This window comes from Bos indicus, chromosome 8, assembly GCF_029378745.1.
Source record: "Bos indicus isolate NIAB-ARS_2022 breed Sahiwal x Tharparkar chromosome 8, NIAB-ARS_B.indTharparkar_mat_pri_1.0, whole genome shotgun sequence".
Taxonomy (NCBI): domain Eukaryota; kingdom Metazoa; phylum Chordata; class Mammalia; order Artiodactyla; family Bovidae; genus Bos; species Bos indicus.
The window spans coordinates 60978698-60996824 of record NC_091767.1 but is presented as its reverse complement, the minus strand read 5'-3'; the positions used below and the strand labels follow the sequence as shown (position 1 = coordinate 60996824).

Genomic DNA, 18127 nt, shown 5'->3' with positions numbered 1-18127 from the left:
TGCTGCGGGGTGATTCAGGCACATTATTTTGGTCCCTTGTGCCTCAATTTCATCCTCTGTAAACTGGGAGTAATAATATTTACCCATAGGGTCATTATAAGGGTTAAATAAATTAATGGGTTTTAACACCTAGAGGGCATCCTAGTGGCTCAGCGGTAAAGAATCCTCCTGCAATGCAGGAGACCCAGGTTTGATCCCTGGATTGGGAAGATCCCCTGGACGAGGGCATGGCAACCCACTTCAGTATTCTTGCCTGGAGAGTCTCATGGACAGAGGAGCCTGGTGGGCTACAGCCCATAGGGTCACAAAGAGTCAGACACAACCGAGCATGCACGCACGCTTACACACGCTAACACCTAGAACAGTATCTGATGTGTAGGAAGCATCCAACAAATACGAGTACTCCTGACTTATCCTGTGCCTGAGGGTTTCGGTCAGAGATGCTAGAATCGTCTGAGGTGGAGTCTGAATTAGCTGTGAGAGGCCTGGTTCTCTCAGCCTTCTTTTTCCGGCGTTTCTCTTGGCGGTGTCTGTTTGGCTGTAGCAGACCTTGGTGACAGAGGGAATGCCCTCCCGAGACTGCCTTTTGCCTTTTCAAAATGTTGCCTGATGGAAGGTTCTTCCTCATGGGGAACAGAAGGGGCAGAGAGATGACCTTTGACCTGAGGAGTGTGTCTTTGTGTGTGTGTGTGTGTGTGTGTGTGTGCGCGCACACGCACACGCATGTCACCGCTCAGCAGTGGCAGGGCAGTGGTGGTAGGGAAGGGCATCCAAGCTCCCCTCCCGGCCTCCACCCTATTAATCTTGCACTACAGAGGGAAGTCTTTTGTTTCTTTGCAGCCACAGGGATAGCCTTTCTGTCTTCCTGCATTTGGGAAATAAATCCAAAAGAAAGTGAACTATGAGCATCCTGGGATGTCCCCCACTCCTGTGCCAGGTACTTAAGGATGGAGGACATCCCTTTGCATGCCCCCTTTCAGGCCCCTTGGTAGCCAAGAGGCATTCCTTTGGTGGTAGTGAGCCTCCCTGCCCTTCTCCCTTCCCTGTAGCAGGATGGGACAGCCGGGCTCCACCATGAAACTGCCTGGAAGAAGTTGGTGGAATTTGGCTGCTCTGAGATAGAGCTCTGTTTTTGGAAATCTTCCTCCTCTTTGCTACATCAGGATCTGGATGGCAGAGTCTGAGAAGACCCTGGCAATTCCCAAGGAGGGAGTCCTCCTCTCCCTCCTCCACACAGTTCCCTCCCACTGCGTCTTCTTATCATTCAGGAAGCCTTGGCTTCTGGGTTCTGGCTCTTGTCCTCCAGAAGTGGAGCTCTTGTCATTTCTTCTTTTGCGTTTGGGAGGACAAGAGCCAGAATGCTCCAAGCCCAGGGCCTTCTCTCCTTGCTCATCTCACAGGTTTCCTGAAGTTCAGGGTGGACCCCAGAATCTTTTGTTCCTTCTCTCTCTCCCTTGCTCAGCTTCATTCAGGATACGTCTCCCCAGCCTACTGGCCCAAATCAGACTGCCCAGAGGTGCCTCCTCATCTCAGAGGGAGAGCAGATACAATGTCAAATGACTGGGATCAAGTTCACTCGCTCAGTTGTGTCCAACTCTTTGCAACTCCATGGACTGCAGCATATCAGGCTTCCTTGTCCATCACCAACTCTAGGAGCTTGCTCAAACTCATGTCCATTGAGTTGTTGATGCCATCCAATCATCCTCTGTCGTCCCCTTCTCCTCCTGCCCTCAATCTTTCCCAGCATCAGCGTCTTTTCCAATGAGTCAGTTCTTTGCATCAAGTGGCCAAAGTATTGGAGCTTCAGTTTCAGCATCAGTCCTTCCAGTGAATATTCAGGACTGATTTCCTTTAGGATGGACTGGTTTGATCTCCTTGCTGTCCAAGAGACTTCCAAGATTCTTCTCCGACACCACAGTTCAAAAGCATCAGTTCTTCATCTCAGCTTTCTTTATAGTCTAACTCTCACATCCATTCATGACTGCTGGAAAAACCATAGCCTTGACTAGATGGACCTCTGTTGGCAAAGTAATGTCTCTGCTTTTTAATATGCTGTCTAGGTTGGTCATAACTTTCCTTCGAAGGAGTAAGCATCTTTTAATTTCATGGCTGCAGTCACCATCTGCAGTGATTCTGGAGCCCAAGAAAATAAAGTCTGACACTGTTGCCACTGTTTCCCATCTATTTGCCAGGAAGTGATGGGACCAGATGCCATGATCTTAGTTTTCTGAATGTTGAGCTTTAAAGCAACTTTTTCACTCTCCTCTTTCACTTTCATCAAAAGGCTCTTTAGTTCTTCTTCACTTTCTGCCATAAGGGTGGTGTTGTCTGCATATCTGAGGTTATTGATATTTCTCCCGGCAATCTTGATTCCAGCTTGTGCTTCATCCAGCCCAGCGTTTCTCATGATGTACTCTGAATATAAGTTAAATAAGCAGGGTGACAATATTCAGCCTTGACATACTCCTTTCCCGATTTGGAACCAGTCTGTTGTTCCGTGTCCAGTTCTAACTGTTGCTTCCTGACCTGCACACAGGTTTCTCAAGAGGCTGCTCAGGTGGTCTGGAACTCCCATCTCTTTCAGAATTTTCCACAGTTTATTGTGATCCATATAGTCAAAGGCTTTGGCATAGTCAATAAAGCAGAAATAGATGTTTTTTAATTTCACGGCTGCAGTCACCACCTGCAGTGATTTTGGAGCTTAAGAAAATAAAGTGTGTCACTGTTTCCATTGTTTCCCTATCTATTTGCCAGGAAGTGATGGGACCGGATGCCATGATCTTACTTTTTGAATGTTGAGTTTTAAGCCAGCTTTTTCACTCTCCCCTTTCACTTTCATCAAGAGGTGATAAATATTGCAAACACAGGGTGGTGAAAATCCTGGGGCAATTCAGAGAAGAAAATGATTTATTTCAACCAAAAAGACTTAGGGAAGAGACGGCATTGAAACTGGGCCTTAGAGAACAATGATTTGGACTGGGATGAGGATGGAAAACAGAGTGAACAGAGGCACTGAGTGGAGTGACTGGGGTGCTCAGGAATTAGTACAAGTGCGGTGTGGCTGGAGTTGTGGGTAGTTTCAGAAGTAGGTAGATCTGAGTTGAAATTGGAAAAGCAGGTTGGGATTTGGATTGGGGTCTGTATGGTTTGGGTCAACATTACCTGGAGGCAGTGAGGAGCCAGGGAGGGTTTACAAGCACAGAGCGCTCCCTTACAAATAGCATACTGGTTAGGGATAGGAGAAAATGAATACTTCAAAACAATCCTATGCAAAATCACTTTCCATTTCACATGAGCTTGTGGTGAGTTCTGCATTGACTGTGAGAACAGCATGAGTTAACCAGGCGATGGGGTGACAAGAAAAGCAGAAGCAAGCTGCTTATGCTGTGAGAGGACATTCGTTGGAACTGGGGTCCCAGAAAGCACACTGAAGACCAATAGAGAGCACACTGAAGACCAGCGTGGGGAGGCCTTAGCACTTTGTGGTAGCCAGAGCTGTGTGGCCACCAAGCGGCTGCCTCAGGAAGTAGGGAGTTTCCTGTCACCAGTGAGTTTTGAGCATCAGCTGAAGATCAACCTCCATAACCCCCGAGCTCCCTTGGGTCCTGAGATTTGGTTCACTAAGATTCTCTAGGGCTTCTCTGATGGCTTAGCAGGTAAGGAATCCTCCTACAATGCCAAAGATGGAGGAGCTGCGGATTCTATCCCTGGGCCGGAGGAAATGGCAACCCACTCCAGTATTCTTGCCTGAAAAATCCCATGGACAGAGGAGCCTGGTGGGCTCCAGTCCATAGGATCACAAAGAGCTGGACATGATTGAGCAACTGGGCACACACACACACACACACACACAAGTTTCTCTAAGTGGCCATGGTGGGAGAAGGGGGCCTCCAGATGAGTCAGTGCTAGAAATTTCTCTGGGACAGAAACCAGAATATCTGATTTCATTCTCCTCCCTGGGCTTTCCCTCCTGTGCCCACCACCTGTATGTCTGGGAATGGGCTGGAGTGACGCCTGGCATGCTGTAAATGGAATAGGGAGAGATGAGTCAGTTAAACCTTGCAAATCTCTTCTTGGAAGCCCCTTGATTCTACTGCAGACCATGTTGACCAAGTCATGGACACAATTCTGGAGAACCACGTGAATAATGAGCATGTCTCATTCATGCCTAGGGTACTTTCTGATGAATCAAAGCATTTTTCTGTCACTTACTTCTCAGTGACCCTGGGAAGCACCTTGGATGCTGTTGGCAGAGCCAGGCCATGGTACCTGTCCCAGTTCATTTGGATCCACAGGCATTTATGTCACATCTGTTCAGAGCTGGGCATTGGGCCAGGAACTGCTGTCACAAAGATAAAGGAGACACAGCCCTATTCTCATGAAATTCACACTGTGGTTGGGGAATGAGGGCCCTTAAATAATGAAGTATACAATACAGAGTGTTAAGTGCAGCTGTAGGGATGTGCATGCACTTTAGGGTTCTAGGAACACAAGAGGGGAAGTCCAGGAGGGCTTCCTGGAAGAGTGAGGCCATTCAGAATTCTTAGCAGTTCTTCCCCTCTGATAATACTGGCAGTAGCACTTTGTAGATTATGGAGCACTTTTGCAGGCATCATTCATCATCCCTCCTTTCAGCAAAAATGTCTTTTGCAAGTTTGATTCATCTTCCATTTGGTTTAGTGGAGATGGAATGCTCGAAGTTTATTGTTTTTTTGTGTTTCTTTTTTTCTTTTTTAAAATTAAACTTGTTAGTTTGAAATAATTATAGGTTTACATGCAGTGCTAAAGAAATAATGCAGAGGGATCCCATATACCCTTATCCAGTTTCCTCCAATGATAACATCTGGTAAAATCACACTGGGATATCAATGTTGATAAACTCACTGGGATACTGGCCATGAAAACTAAAAAAAACGAGAGCAAAAAGACCTGCCCTCAGGCGTTGACATTCTTATCACTTCCTGTATGCCTGGTCATAACCCTGTGCGGTAGGTCATGTATCCCCACGGTGAAGATGAGAGAAGGAGCCGAGAATTGAGGTGCCTGGCCTGGCTCCACAATGCACGAACCTTGCCTGTGGCAGACGTGAGCCCTGTCCTCTGGTCCTCCTGTCCACAGAACTGGCGGGTTTCTCAGCCGCACTCCTGCCTGTCATCAGGCCGGGCCCTGGGGACTCGCCTCCCCTACTCCAGCTTCTGTCCTTCTCTGGGTAGGTGCGTAGTTGAGCCCGTGTCTGGTCCCTCAGGTGGGGGACTGGTTGGCCTGGCTCTGGCCCATCTCCCAAGGGCCGCCTCACGCCCAGCGGTGAACCTGGAGGACTCAGCAGGTGATGGGGAAGCCTTGTGCTGGCCCAGGTGGCCAGCTGAGGCAGCAGCCCCCCAGCCTGCCCCCCTGCACTGGCCTGCTTCGCGCTGCCCTCCTTCTCACGTGTCTGTGTTTCTTTTCTCCTCCATGCTATGGCAGTGGTGCCCCGTGCTGATGAGACAATACTTGGTGCAGCCCCAGGCAGTCCTTTTCCAGGTAATTTCCTAGGGACCCAAGTGACACCAAGCACACACCTCCCTGGGGCGCGCGCCGCCTCGAGTCCCTGCTACGAGTCCATGGCCTTCCCTGCTGCCTAGTGTCCGAAGTGCGGCCCCTTTCCTTATCCTTCGGATCTTCACAGTCTCCTCGGCAGGCAAGGGGCAGAGGGCTAGACTTAAATCTCATTAATGAGGAAAATAAGGCTCAGAGAACTGGCCCAGCTTGCCTGAGGTCACACAGGTGAGACAGAGGCAGGGCTGGGGCAGGAACCCTGTGTTATTGCTCCTAGTTCACTGTTCTTTCTACTATGGGATCAATGGCTTTATTTTATGCAGATAAAAATTAGCTAAGGAAGTCCATTCCCCTCCCACATCAGTTTTTCCAGGTTAGAAAAGATAACCCTGAACATCCTTCTGACTCAGACATTTGAGAGTGCAAGACTGTCATTTGGAGCATGGTATCTGAGAAGAGGTGCATACCTGGTGGGACTTGAACTTGAGGCCTCCTAGGGGTCTGTGGCAGTAGGTGGAGAAGTTTGGTTTTTTTTCTCAATAGATATTTTATCAATCAAGATGCAAATACTAAAAATGTGGAACCCACTCATTTAAACCATGCTTGACAAATGATTGCCTATCCTTTTTTAACTTTTTATTTTATACTAATGTATAGTTGATTAACAGTGTTGTGTTATTGACTATATACCAATGCAAAATCAGCAGTTCAGTCGCTCAGTCATGTCCGACTCTTTGTGACCCCATGGACTGCAGCACACCAGGCTTCCCTGTCCATCAAAAGAAAAGGTTTAAAAAAATAAAGTCACACGAAGAGAGACTTTTCCGATAAAAAAAAATATTGTGTTAATTTCAGGTGTACAGCAGAGTGATTCAGTCATACATATACATGTATTTATTCTTTTTCAAGTTCTTTTCCCATTTAGGTTGTTAGATTATACTGAGCGGAATTCCCTGTGCTCAAGGATAGGGTGGGTCCTTGTTGGTTATGCATTTTAAATATAGCAATGTGTACATGTCAATCTCAAACTCCCAATCTATCCTTCCACCCCACCCTTCCCACCTTGGTGACCATAAATTCATTCTCTAAATCTGTGAGTCTGTTTCTGTTTTGTGAATAAATTCATTTGTATCAGTTTTTCAGATTCCACACATAAGTGATATACAGTATTTATCTTTCTCTGTCTGACTTACTACACTCAGTGTGACAATTGGTAGGTCCACTCGTGTGGCTGCAAATGGCATTATTTTGTTCTTTTTAATGGCTGAAAAATATTCCATTGTATGTACGTACCACATCCTCTTTATTCATTTGTTTGTCGATAGACACTTAGATTGCTTCTATGTCTTGGCTGTTGTAAACAGTGCTGCAACGAACACTAGGAGGCATGTACCCTTTCAAACTTTTTCTCCAGATACATGCCCAGGAGGGAGATTGCTGGGTCATAGGGTAACTCTATTTTTAGTTTTTTAAGGAACCTCCATACTGTTCTTCACAGTGGCCATACCAATTTACATTCCCACCAACAGTGTAGGAGGTTCCCCTTCTCTTTATACCTTCTCCAGCATTTATTGTTTGTAGATTTTTGATGATATGGCCATTCTAACTCGTGTGAGGTGATGTCTGATTGTAGTTTTGATTTGCATTTCTCTAATAATGAGCGACGTTGAACATCTTTTCATGTAAGTAGGCAGAGAAGCTTTTACCCCAGTTGGCTCCATTGGAGTGGACCCTCTGGGACTTGCCGTTGTTATTCAGTCTCTAAGGCATGTCTGACTCTTTGCAACCCCCGTGGACTTTAACACGCCAGGCTTCCCTGTCCTTCACTATCTCCTGGAGTTTTGCTTAAACTCACGTCCATTGAGTCAGTGATGCCATCCAACCATCCCATCCTCTGTCACTCCCTTCTCCTCCTGCCCTCAATCTTTCCCAGCATCAGGATCTTTTCTAGTGAGTCAGCTCTTCGCATGAGGTGGCCAAAGTATTGGAGCATCAGCATCAGTCCTTCCAATGAATATTCAGGGTTGATTTCTTTTAGGATTGACTTGTTTGATCTTCTTGCAGTCCAAGGGACTCTCAAGAGTCTCCTGGCACCACAGTTCAAAAGTATCAATTCTTTGGCACTCAGCCTTTATGGTCCAACTCTCACATGACTATTGGAAAAACCATAACTTTAACTATATGGACCTGTGACTTGCTGACCTCAGTTTATTTTCTTTCCTGGGTCATAGTCAAGAACAGAACCAAGGAGCCCTAATGGGAAGGGAACAGAAGCACAAAATCCACAAAAAGAACTCCAAAAACTTGTAAAAGTAGGAATGTGGGACACAACCGTTACCTGCAGATGTTGGTGGCTTGACAGCCAGTGGAGGGAGGGGGTGGGGGCTGCTGGTACACCCGAGGGCATAGGCGCACCAATACAGCCCCACTCTTCAGCCCTTGGCTTTCCAAATAACTATGAGATGTGGAAATAGATGCCACTGTTACCAGGAAAAGAGGCACCAATCATGGGTTCCCTCTTTTCTTGTCTTTCTCTCTCCTGATCGTCCCTCCCATCTTTCTTTTTCTGTCATTCTTTCTACCTCTCCCAGCTTCCACTTTCAAAAAGGACTTGAAGTATCCTGCAAAATAAACAATGACTTATATCGACGTTAGCTAAGGCTGAAAAAGTTCAGAAATTATGCAGAGGAAAGGCTAAGATCATTCTACAAGGTGCCAGCAATGATACATTTGTGGTGACTAAGCTCTGAATTTGACTAAGCTTCCTGGCAACCAAGGCAAAGAAGGATATGTAGGGTTTCCAATGTCCCTGTAGTAATTTTTTTTGGGGGGGATGGGTGGGTAATGAATTGTAGAAGACATTGACATGGAATTTGAATGTTCTAATGGGAGTGTCTCTAGAAGATTTTTTTTTTTTACGTTTTTTGTTTGGTTGTTTTCTTTTATTGCCTCTAATCAGTGTTGAATGCCTGATATTCTGTCCCAGAACAATGAAATCACTTCCTCAGGGACTACACCTCATGGTAGACAAGGACGTTGTCTTCTGGTCACCTGACTTGATGAGGGGTAGAGGTGGGAGGTTAGCATATTATTTCCTGCTCTTGTTCAAACCCTCTACAGTTAATGTTTGGATTTTGTGGTGAATATCATGCTCCTGGATCATGCATTCATTCATTCATTCAACAAACGCTTAGGGGGCTCTCAGGCTATTTCCTGCTCTGTGCTCTCAAGGCAACCTGGAGGGAGATAGACAAACAGCCATTATACATGGTGGGAAGTATAATAGAGGTCTGTGCAAAATGACACCAATTATAGAAACATAGACAAGGGAATCTTGATTTCTTTGTAGGAATGTGGGGTCCAGGAACGGCTGCACCAAGGAGATGACATTTGAACTGGGTCTTGTGAGTTTAAGTGGCTGAATGAGGTGAACTTTCCAGGCAGAGGTAGGACAGTTCCTGGAGTGACTGAGGAGTAGCCAGTGAAGCGAGGGTCCAGGGACCCCAGGAGATGGGGGAGAAGGCAGTTGCCTCAAAAAATCACAGGCAGCTCAGTGGGACAGAGAATGGTGAGAAATTGGGGCATAATTACAAAGCAAATGAAATGACGGCATCCCCTGGCTCATGCAGGAGCAGAGCAGGAGCTATAGAACCCCACCAAAGGAGACGGATTGGGCTCAAGCCCTGTAAGCAAGAGGTGTGGGAGGCATGCGTGGCAAAGGGCAGTGACAGCTGGTTTGTGAATCCAGCTGTCTTCTCAGCCCCAGCTCTTTAGGGAAATTCATTGCACCTTCTGGCAACCACTGGTGCTTGAGAAACTGGATTTTTGGATCTCCCATTGCATGTCTTACACAAGTTGAAGATTCTGTGTCTGGAAGAGATGATTCAAACCCAATTGCTGAAGTGACTGAACAAACCTTGATACTGAATTTACTGACTAAAACAGAATCAAATAACAAAAAGCCTCTTCCATGTGGATATTAAATATGTTAAGAGGCAGGATTGGCCATTGTCCGATCATTTTCTTAAACCTGGGTTGGCTATGCTTCCTTGGGAATTAGAGGCTTTCCCTTGTGGACGCAGCTGCCTAGCCCGGAGTCTAGGAAGGGGCAGACCTGGTAGTGGGGTGGGGAGGGGCACAGGGGTGCTACTCTTAGCCAAGATACTGCCTGGCTCTCCTGAGGATAAGGGTCACTCATTCATTTGTTCATCCAGTGTTCACTGTGCAGGCTCTTCAGAGTCGAATCCCAGCTTGTCTACTTTTTCATCTGGACCTCTTCCTCCTGCAACTATCGACGTGCCTTGTTTCTGGATCACTCCCATCTCACTTCTGAGCTTTCTTTCAGCTCTACTCAGCTTGGGGGTCAGGGATTGCTCAGGTCCAGGATAAATAGCAGCTTGCCCAAGAAACATTTCTTTACCACTTCCTGTGCCGTGTCAATGAATGGCTCTGTGCCTTTGTCCTTGTTGGATGGAGCTTCAGGACCACGTGTCTTTTCCCTTGAGATCTGTGGATGAAGGGCAGAGAGTATGTTTGGTCCTCATGTGCCATCTTGCATACACAAAAAAGCTCAGTAAACACTAAGCATGCACTATGCTCAGACCTCTACTAGGACACAGGAACCTAGGGAGGTGATAGACGCTGTCCCCATCCCGGGGTCTCATAAACCGCAGAGACCCTCACAGAGACAATTTGACCTCCTGGTTTTGCACGTGGCAATACACTGAAGGAGGGCCTCCAATGAGCTTTACATCCTAATTTTTTAAGCAAATTAGGAGGCTAATGCATGAACAAGTCCCATTCTGTGCTGGATAAAGTCTGGACAGTGACCTTTTCTCAATAGCTTCCACTGCCTGGAATGAAGACTGCTGGGTGAGACCTACAGCCAGAAATATATTGTCCTCTCTACCTAGTACACACGTATCCACTTACAAAGAAACAAAGAATGATGAAGCAGGATTTACTTTTTCTATGTGAGAGACTTTTCTGTTCTAGTCGACTCTGTTTTCCATTGTAAAGGTTAGTACTAGCACAGTGATTTCCTACCTGTTGAAGGGTTAGGACACAGTATGAAAATCATTAGGGTAATTGTCAAGATTTTGGAGTCAGATGGACCCAGGTTTGCATCCTGGCTCTGGCACCTAGAAGCTGTATGACATTAGGCAAACACTTTCCTCCTACGTTAGAAGTCTCAGTTTCTTCATCTGTACCACAGGAATAATGTAGACCCTACTACATGGGGTAAGTGTGAGGATTCAATGGGATAACACAGATAAAAGCTCCTGGCATAGAGCAAGTGATTGATAAGTGTGAGCTTTGACACAGTTGTGAATATTATGGTTCTTATTGTCCTGGTGCCACTCTGGACTCCTGCTTCCTGGGGAGTGGTAGTCAGAAAGGACTTCCTGGAGGAAGAGGCACTGAAGCAAGGCAGCAGGTTGGCCAGGAATCACTACTGTCCTCACAGTGACCAGGAGCTCTGTGTGAGCATCCCAGGGGCATACATTTTCTTTTCTATGAAGGGCAGACTTGTTCCCAAGTCTGGACCATGTTAGATGCTTTTGCCTTTCACATTTAGGTCTCTAATCCACCCAGAATTGATTTTTGTGTCTGGTGTAAAGTAAAGATCCAATTTCTTTTTTCTCTCCTTGTTTCTGAATGGATAACTGGTTCCCCTGCACTGTTTATTAGAGTCTCATCCTTCCCTGCTGATTTGTACATCACCTCTCTCATATATCAAGGTTCCATACATGCACAAATCAGTTTCTGGACTCGATTCTGTTTCATTGGTCGATTTATCCATGCCTGTGCCAGTCCCATACTGTCTTAATTACTGCAGCTCTATAGTGATTCCTGATGTCAGGGATGCCTGTCACCATCTTGTCCTTCTCCTGTAGAAGCCCCTGGGCTGGCTCTGGGCCTATGCTCTTCTCTGCACATTGCAGAATCAGCCTCTGCTGGAGACAGGTGCAAAGTCCCGGGAGCTCTGGGCAAGAATTCATCTCAGGGTGCCTGGGCCTGCAGTACTCCTGGATGCACAGCTGCCACCCACCGTGCTCAGCATTTGAGCTGCCCTGGAACTACTTTCTAATTCATTTGCAGAGAAAAGCACCAGGGATGTGCCTGAGTCTTCATCCCCTCTGCCTGCCACTTGCCCAGTGACTCCTCTGGTTTCCCTCCCAGTAACTCAATCCTCATCACCCTACCCAGAAAGCCTGCAAACTCCTTTCAGAAGACTTCTTGTTTCCTTGTCTAAGGACATAACCCTGGACAGACAGAAAGGCATCATCCATTGGCAATGCCAGGGTGATGGAGGAGACTCCCTGCACCAGAGCTTGGCACAGCCAAATACTCTGGCTTGGGTATCTGCGAATAATGTCTTTACCTGAAGATAGGCCTGGGATTGAAGTGGGGAACGGGAGGGAAAGACCTGTCACTCTTGCTGTAGTTTTTCCTGGAGTGGGAAGACCCATGTCGGCAGCTTCACAACCTTTCCAGAGACCATTCTGACAGTGGTGCCAAGGAAATGATACATCACAAGCTCTGGTTTCATGCAATGGCTTAAAGAAAAGAGCATGATTGTGTACATGATTGGAGTGGACTTGGTAAATCAGTTTTCAGCATAGTGGTGTTTACATGCTTCCAGAATTCAAAAACATTTGCTTTGATATAATGGTTTTGGGGTGAGAGTTTATGGTGAACCATCCCCTGTTGACCCTGGGCAAAGCCCTCCTCTCCTTGGGTCTCAGTTTCCTCCTCTGTGAAATGAGGGTTTCAACTAGTTGATGACCCAAATTCCCTTTAACCCTCGTTTTTGTGATTCTACGCTTGCGGTTTAAGAGCACAGAAATGAGAAACTTTCCTTTCCAGCCTCTTGGCTACAAGATGCATGTTTCTGCCTTGGTTATAGATGCTTTCCTCCTTGCATAGAGGAGGTTGGTTGTCCCTGGCTGGCTGGGGCTGAGGGAAGGGAACCTGCAGCCATAAAGAAGCAAGGTTTGAATTCTCGTGAAGCTGCACTGAATCTTATCCACCTCCTCACTTGGGGAGACGTCCTGATTCTGGACACCTGTCTTGGTCTGTCGAGCTGAATGTGTCCTCTCAATACCGGGGATCTGTGAGCCCCCCAGGAGCCTTGGTGCTGGTATGGGCTAGCTGGCTGAGCCCAAAACGTGGCAGTGGTATTTGGCTGGAGTGCTTTGGAACCTCCGTGCTGAGACATCTGTCTTGTTTCCTCTTTCAGACTGCCGATTATTCCACCATGGCCTCGCTGGCAGGAGGGCTGGATGACATGAAGGCCAACCTGACCAGTCCCACCCCCGCTGACATCGGGAGCAGCGTACCTGGGCCACAGTCCTATCCCATTGTGACAGGTGAGGGCACCTGGGGTGTGGTGGGGCAAGGGGCGAGTGGCAGGGAGAGAGAGAACGTATGTGATGACGAAAATGGCTTCTTGGTGCTTTGGGGCTTGACAGGGGCCATCTTTCTTTTAATGAGGTTATGAGGTTCTGGAACAGGTTGGGGGACTGAGACATGGCTGTAGATGCTCTCGTAGAGCCAGAGGAGAGCAGGTAGCAAATGGGCAGTGGGCTGGGGCTGGATGGAGCAGGGAAGCCTCGCATCAAGGGGCTGGGTGATTTCGGGGCCCCTGGGACTGGGACTGAAGTGTTCAGAATGGCTGGGATTTAGCTGTCTGGGAGAAAGGCAGTCCTGGTGGGCCTCAGCCCATAGGGTGAGTGGGATTCCTGGTAGATCGCTGCCAGGAGTTTCAGGTTTCCAGGTGGAGTCAAGAAGGACAGGAGGTTTAGACTACTTTTCTTAAAGACCAGTTGCTTGAACTGTCAGTGTGAAGATGAAGCGTGTGGGCACTAGAGGCATGTTGCTGGATTTGAACTTGTGGTAGCTGCGTATTCTTGAGGAAGTTAAATAAGAATTCTGGCCTAACAGATGGTTTTTTCATCTGTAAAATTGTGCTAGCACCCACCCCACGGTGTTGCTGTGAGAATTAAATGCTGCAAACACATGAGCTGCTTAGACTCTGATCTAGCGCACACAAGCTCCCAATATGGCGTGATTATTACTCCTTGTGAGGTGGCTGGTCATATCAGGCTCACCGCTAGGTAAGGGGCTGGACCAGAAGGGTGGAACAGGCAGACACTCCGCCCTACTCCAACAGCACTGGGCTAATACGGATGGACAGACTCAGCCAACAACTCCGGGAAGATGTCTGACTGAACAGGCAAGAGGCAGTCTTGGGTATTGAACAGACAGTGGGGTGCTGGGGGCACTTGGATGAGAGCCTAAGATAGTGGGATGTCCCTGTAGGCTGGTACACGAGACCCAGGAAGCAGTGACAGAGACAAGGGGTTCTTAGAAATGTGAGTGGGCTGTGGTTGCATCAGGACTGGATCTGGGTTAGAACTTTAGGGAAAGAGCTGGATGAGGCAGGCTGTCTACCAGCTTCATGGAGGCTCCTAGGCAGGGCAGGCCCAGCTCTGAGACTGGAGCTCGTGGGGCTCAGGTGAGAGTAGCCAGGGCTCTTTGTGCAGATCTGGGTACTATGTGGAGATCAGTTAAGAGGCAAGAGTGACTTGGTCCCCTGTCTGCCTGAAATGGGGCCAAAGCCTGGAGGGCAACTGAACCTGCAAGGGATGGAGTGTCAGTAACGGAGCAAGATCTATGGAGTACCTCAGTCAGAATGAACTGAGGTTCATTCTTTTACTAACACCACAGGTGTCCCATGAATCCTCCCCCTTGGGGTCATTAGGGTCTGTGACAAGATCTCTGACAGCATCCCCATTTTACAGAAGCAGAAACCAAGTCTCAGGGAGAGGAAGTATAAAGGGGAAGGGAGAGAGGTAGAGCCAGCCATCACAGTCTCCTGGGTGCTTATTCTTTTCAAAGGAGTACAAATAATTGGATAGGTAGGGGTAATAAAGTAGAGAGAAGCCTGGACTAGTTAATAATAATAGTAAGTCACTTTATCTAGTAGTTATGGAGTTCCAGCCACTCTGTAAGGTGAACTCGTTTTACCCTTGGAGGAGGCCCGGGAGGTGGGTACTATTATATCAGATCCATTTCTTAAAAGGCCTGGGGCAATTAAGTAGCTTGCCAGAAATCACAGCTAGTGAGCAGCAGAGATAAAATTGAAGATCTGGCGGGTACGGTCGGCCACTCTACCACACAGATAACCTGGGGCTAATCCTAGCGCCCTCACTTCCTTGCTGTGACTTTGGTCCTGGTCTCTCAGGGCCCTTGTGAGGATCACGTGAGATCCCTGCAGGGCCTGCTCTGCAGATGGAGGGTTTGTTATTGGGTTTGGGGTTCATGGGTTTAGGCAGATCACAGGAAGACATATTCTACCATCTGCACAAGCCTATTTAGATGGAAAGTAATCTAGTAAACGTTGAGACTGTGGTTGTATTTCTGAGACTCTTATCTATTGATATGGCAACCTGGTGGTCAGTTGCCCAAAGGGCTAACCTAACCCACAGATTAGAACCATATCTGAAAACATTTATGGTTAGTTGGGCCCACGTAGGACTTTTTATAAATTTGAGTCAACATTAAAAATTTTTTAATCTGTATCTCTGGCTCTTTTGAAAAATCAGATCTGGCCACACAGTGTGGTATTCCTACATGGTCGTGGAAGGTGAAGGATAAGTGGCAGCAGCCCCTCAAGACAGGGCCTCCACCCACCTGCTTTCTCATTATCTTACAAGCCTAATCTGGAAAGGAATTTGAGTTGAAAACCCTTGATGCAGAAAGTCAGTGCTAGCTAAAAGCTAGCTGGGTGCTTTAGCTGTTCAGGGTCTGCAGAAGGCCAGTCTGGATGTGAGCTGAATCTTTAGGTTAAACCCTTGACCAAAGATTTGTTTGTATTTTGATCTGTCTATTTTAAAGTCACATCATAGAGCAGAAAATGAATACAAATATAAATATCTCCATACCTAAGTCACCTAATGTTGAACTATTAAAATTATTCTAATTATAAATATAACACATATACAATAGTATAATATTATAAATTATACCATTATATTTATACCATTACATATTATATATTATATATAATATATATTATATTATACCATTATAATTTATAACCATTAGCTTTCTTGTAAGTAAACAATAGCTAGCTAGAAAAATAAAATAGGGGAAAACATTAACAACAGCACTAAAAGAAAAAAAAGAAAAACAGAGAATGCTGAGGAATAAACTTAACATTAAAACTCCACTAAAAGAAATGGTATGGACCTAACAGAAGCAGAAGATATTAAGAAGAGATGGCAAGAATACACAGAAGAACTGTACAAAAAAGATCTTCACGACCAAGATAATCACGATGGTGTGATCACTGACCTAGAGCCAGACATCCTGGAATGTGAAGTCAAGTGGGCCTTAGAAAGCATCACTACAAACAAAGCTAGTGGAGGTGATGGAATTCCAGTTGAGCTATTCCAAATCCTGAAAGATGATGCTGTGAAAGTGCTGCACTCAATATGCCAGCAAATTTGGAAAACTCAGCAGTGGCCACAGGACTGGAAAAGGTCAGTTTTCATTCCAATCCCAAAGAAAGGCAATGCCAAAGAATGCTCAAACTACCGCACAATTGCACTCATCTCACACACTAGTAAAGTAATGATCAAAATTCTCCAAGCCAGGCTTCAGCAATATGTGAACCATGAACTTCCTGATGTTCAAGCTGGTTTTAGAAAAAGCAGAGGAACCAGAGATCAAATTGCCAACATCCGCTGGATCATAGAAAAAGCAAGAGAGTTCCAGAAAAACATCTATTTCTGCTTTATTGACTATGCCAAAGACTTTGACTGTGTGGATCACAATAAACTGTGGAAAATTCTGAATGAGATGGGAATACCAGACCACCTGATCTGCCTCTTGAGAAATTTGTATGCAGGTCAGGAAGCAACAGTTAGAATTGAACATGGAACAACAGACTTGTTCCAAATAGGAAAAGGAGTTCGTCAAGGCTGTATATTGTCACCATGTTTATTTAACTTATATACAGAGTACATCATGAGAAACGCTGGACTGGAAGAAACACAAGCTGGAATCTAGATTGCCGGGAGAAATATCAATAACCTCAGATATGCAGATGACACCACCCTCATGGCAGAAAGTGAAGAGGAACTCAAAAGCTTGTTGATGAAAGTGAAAGTGGAGAGTGAAAAAGTTGGCTTAAAGCTCAACATTCAGAAAACGAAGATCATGGCATCCGGTCCCACCACTTCATGGGAAATAGATGGGGAAACAGTGGAAACAGTGTCAGACTTTATTTTTCTGGGCTCAAAATTACTACAGATGATGACTGCAGCCATGAAATTAAAAGACACTTACTCCTTGGAAGGAAAGTTATGACCAACCTAGATAGCATATTGAAAAGCAGAGACATTACTTTTCCGACAAAGGTCCGTCTAGTCAAGGCTATGGTTTTTCCTGTGGTCATGTATGGATGTGAGAGTTGGACTGTGAAGAAGGCTGAGCGCCGAAGAATTGATGCTTTTGAACTGTGGTGTTGGACCTTGAGAGTCCCTTGGACTGCAAGGAGATCCAACCAGTCCATTCTGAAGGAGATCAGCCCTGGGATTTCTTTGGAAGGAATGATGCTAAAGCTGAAACTCCAGTACTTTGGCCACCTCATGCGAAGAGCTGACTCATTGGAAAAGACTCTGATGCTGGGAGGGATTGGGGGCAAGAGGAGAGGGGGATGACAGAGGATGAGATGGCTGGATGGCATCGCTGACTCGATGGATGTGAGTCTGAGTGAACTCCGGGAGTTGGTAATGGACAGGGAGGCCTGGCGTGCTGCGATTCATGGGGTCACAAAGAGTCGGACACGACTGAGCGACTGATCTGATCTGATCTGAAAGGGTATAAAAGAGTAAATGGAGGGACTTCCCTGGTGGTTCAGTGACTAAGACTCTTTGCTCCCAATACAGGGAGCTTGGGTTCAATCCCTGGTCAGGGAACTAGATCCCACTTACCACAACAAAGGTAGAAGGTCCTGCATGCTGCAGCTAAGACCCAGTGCAGCCTGAATAAATAAATATTTAAAAAAATAAATAAATGGAGAGCTACAGCTTGTTCTTAGATAGGAAGACTCAACACCATGAAGAGGTCAGTTCCCCTATTCTATTAATTCAAAGCATTTTCAATCAAAATGCCAACAGAACTTAAGACTTGCCAAAATGACACTAATATTAGACAAACAAACACTCAAGGGTAGCTAGAAAAATTCTGAAATAAAGTGAATGAAACAGCATATTTTAAAATTTTATGATAAATTTACAACAATTAAAACTACTAACTGAAAATGAAGCAAATGGACAAATGGAAAAGCATACAGAGTTCAGATCATTTGTCATTGCACCATGTGCTCAGTCATGTCTAACTCTGGGTGTTTATAGATACAGCATTTCATATCAGTAGAGGAAATATAAATCATTCAGTTAACGGTGTTGGGACGATTGGCCTGTTGGATCCATACCTCACTCTCTATATCAAAATAAATTTCAAGTTGATCAAAACTTTAAATTTAAAGAATGAGGCCATAATGAAGCTAGGAAAAAAA

The 18127-nt window shown here is 46.0% G+C and overlaps 1 protein-coding gene across 4 annotated transcripts in view; it reads left to right on the top strand.

Annotated features, from left to right (window-relative positions):
• PAX5 (paired box 5) overlaps positions 1 to 18127 on the top strand; it is a 188752-nt gene that overhangs the window by 95490 nt on the left and 75135 nt on the right. For 2 of the 4 annotated variants that reach the window (XM_070794766.1, XM_070794765.1), the window contains 2 exons: positions 5464 to 5520; positions 12779 to 12908. In XM_070794766.1, coding sequence (XP_070650867.1) covers positions 5464 to 5520; positions 12779 to 12908 — 187 coding nt within the window. The remainder of the gene's footprint in view (positions 1 to 5463; positions 5521 to 12778; positions 12909 to 18127) is intronic. The other 2 variants (XM_070794767.1, XM_019966213.2) reach the window with 1 other exon arrangement.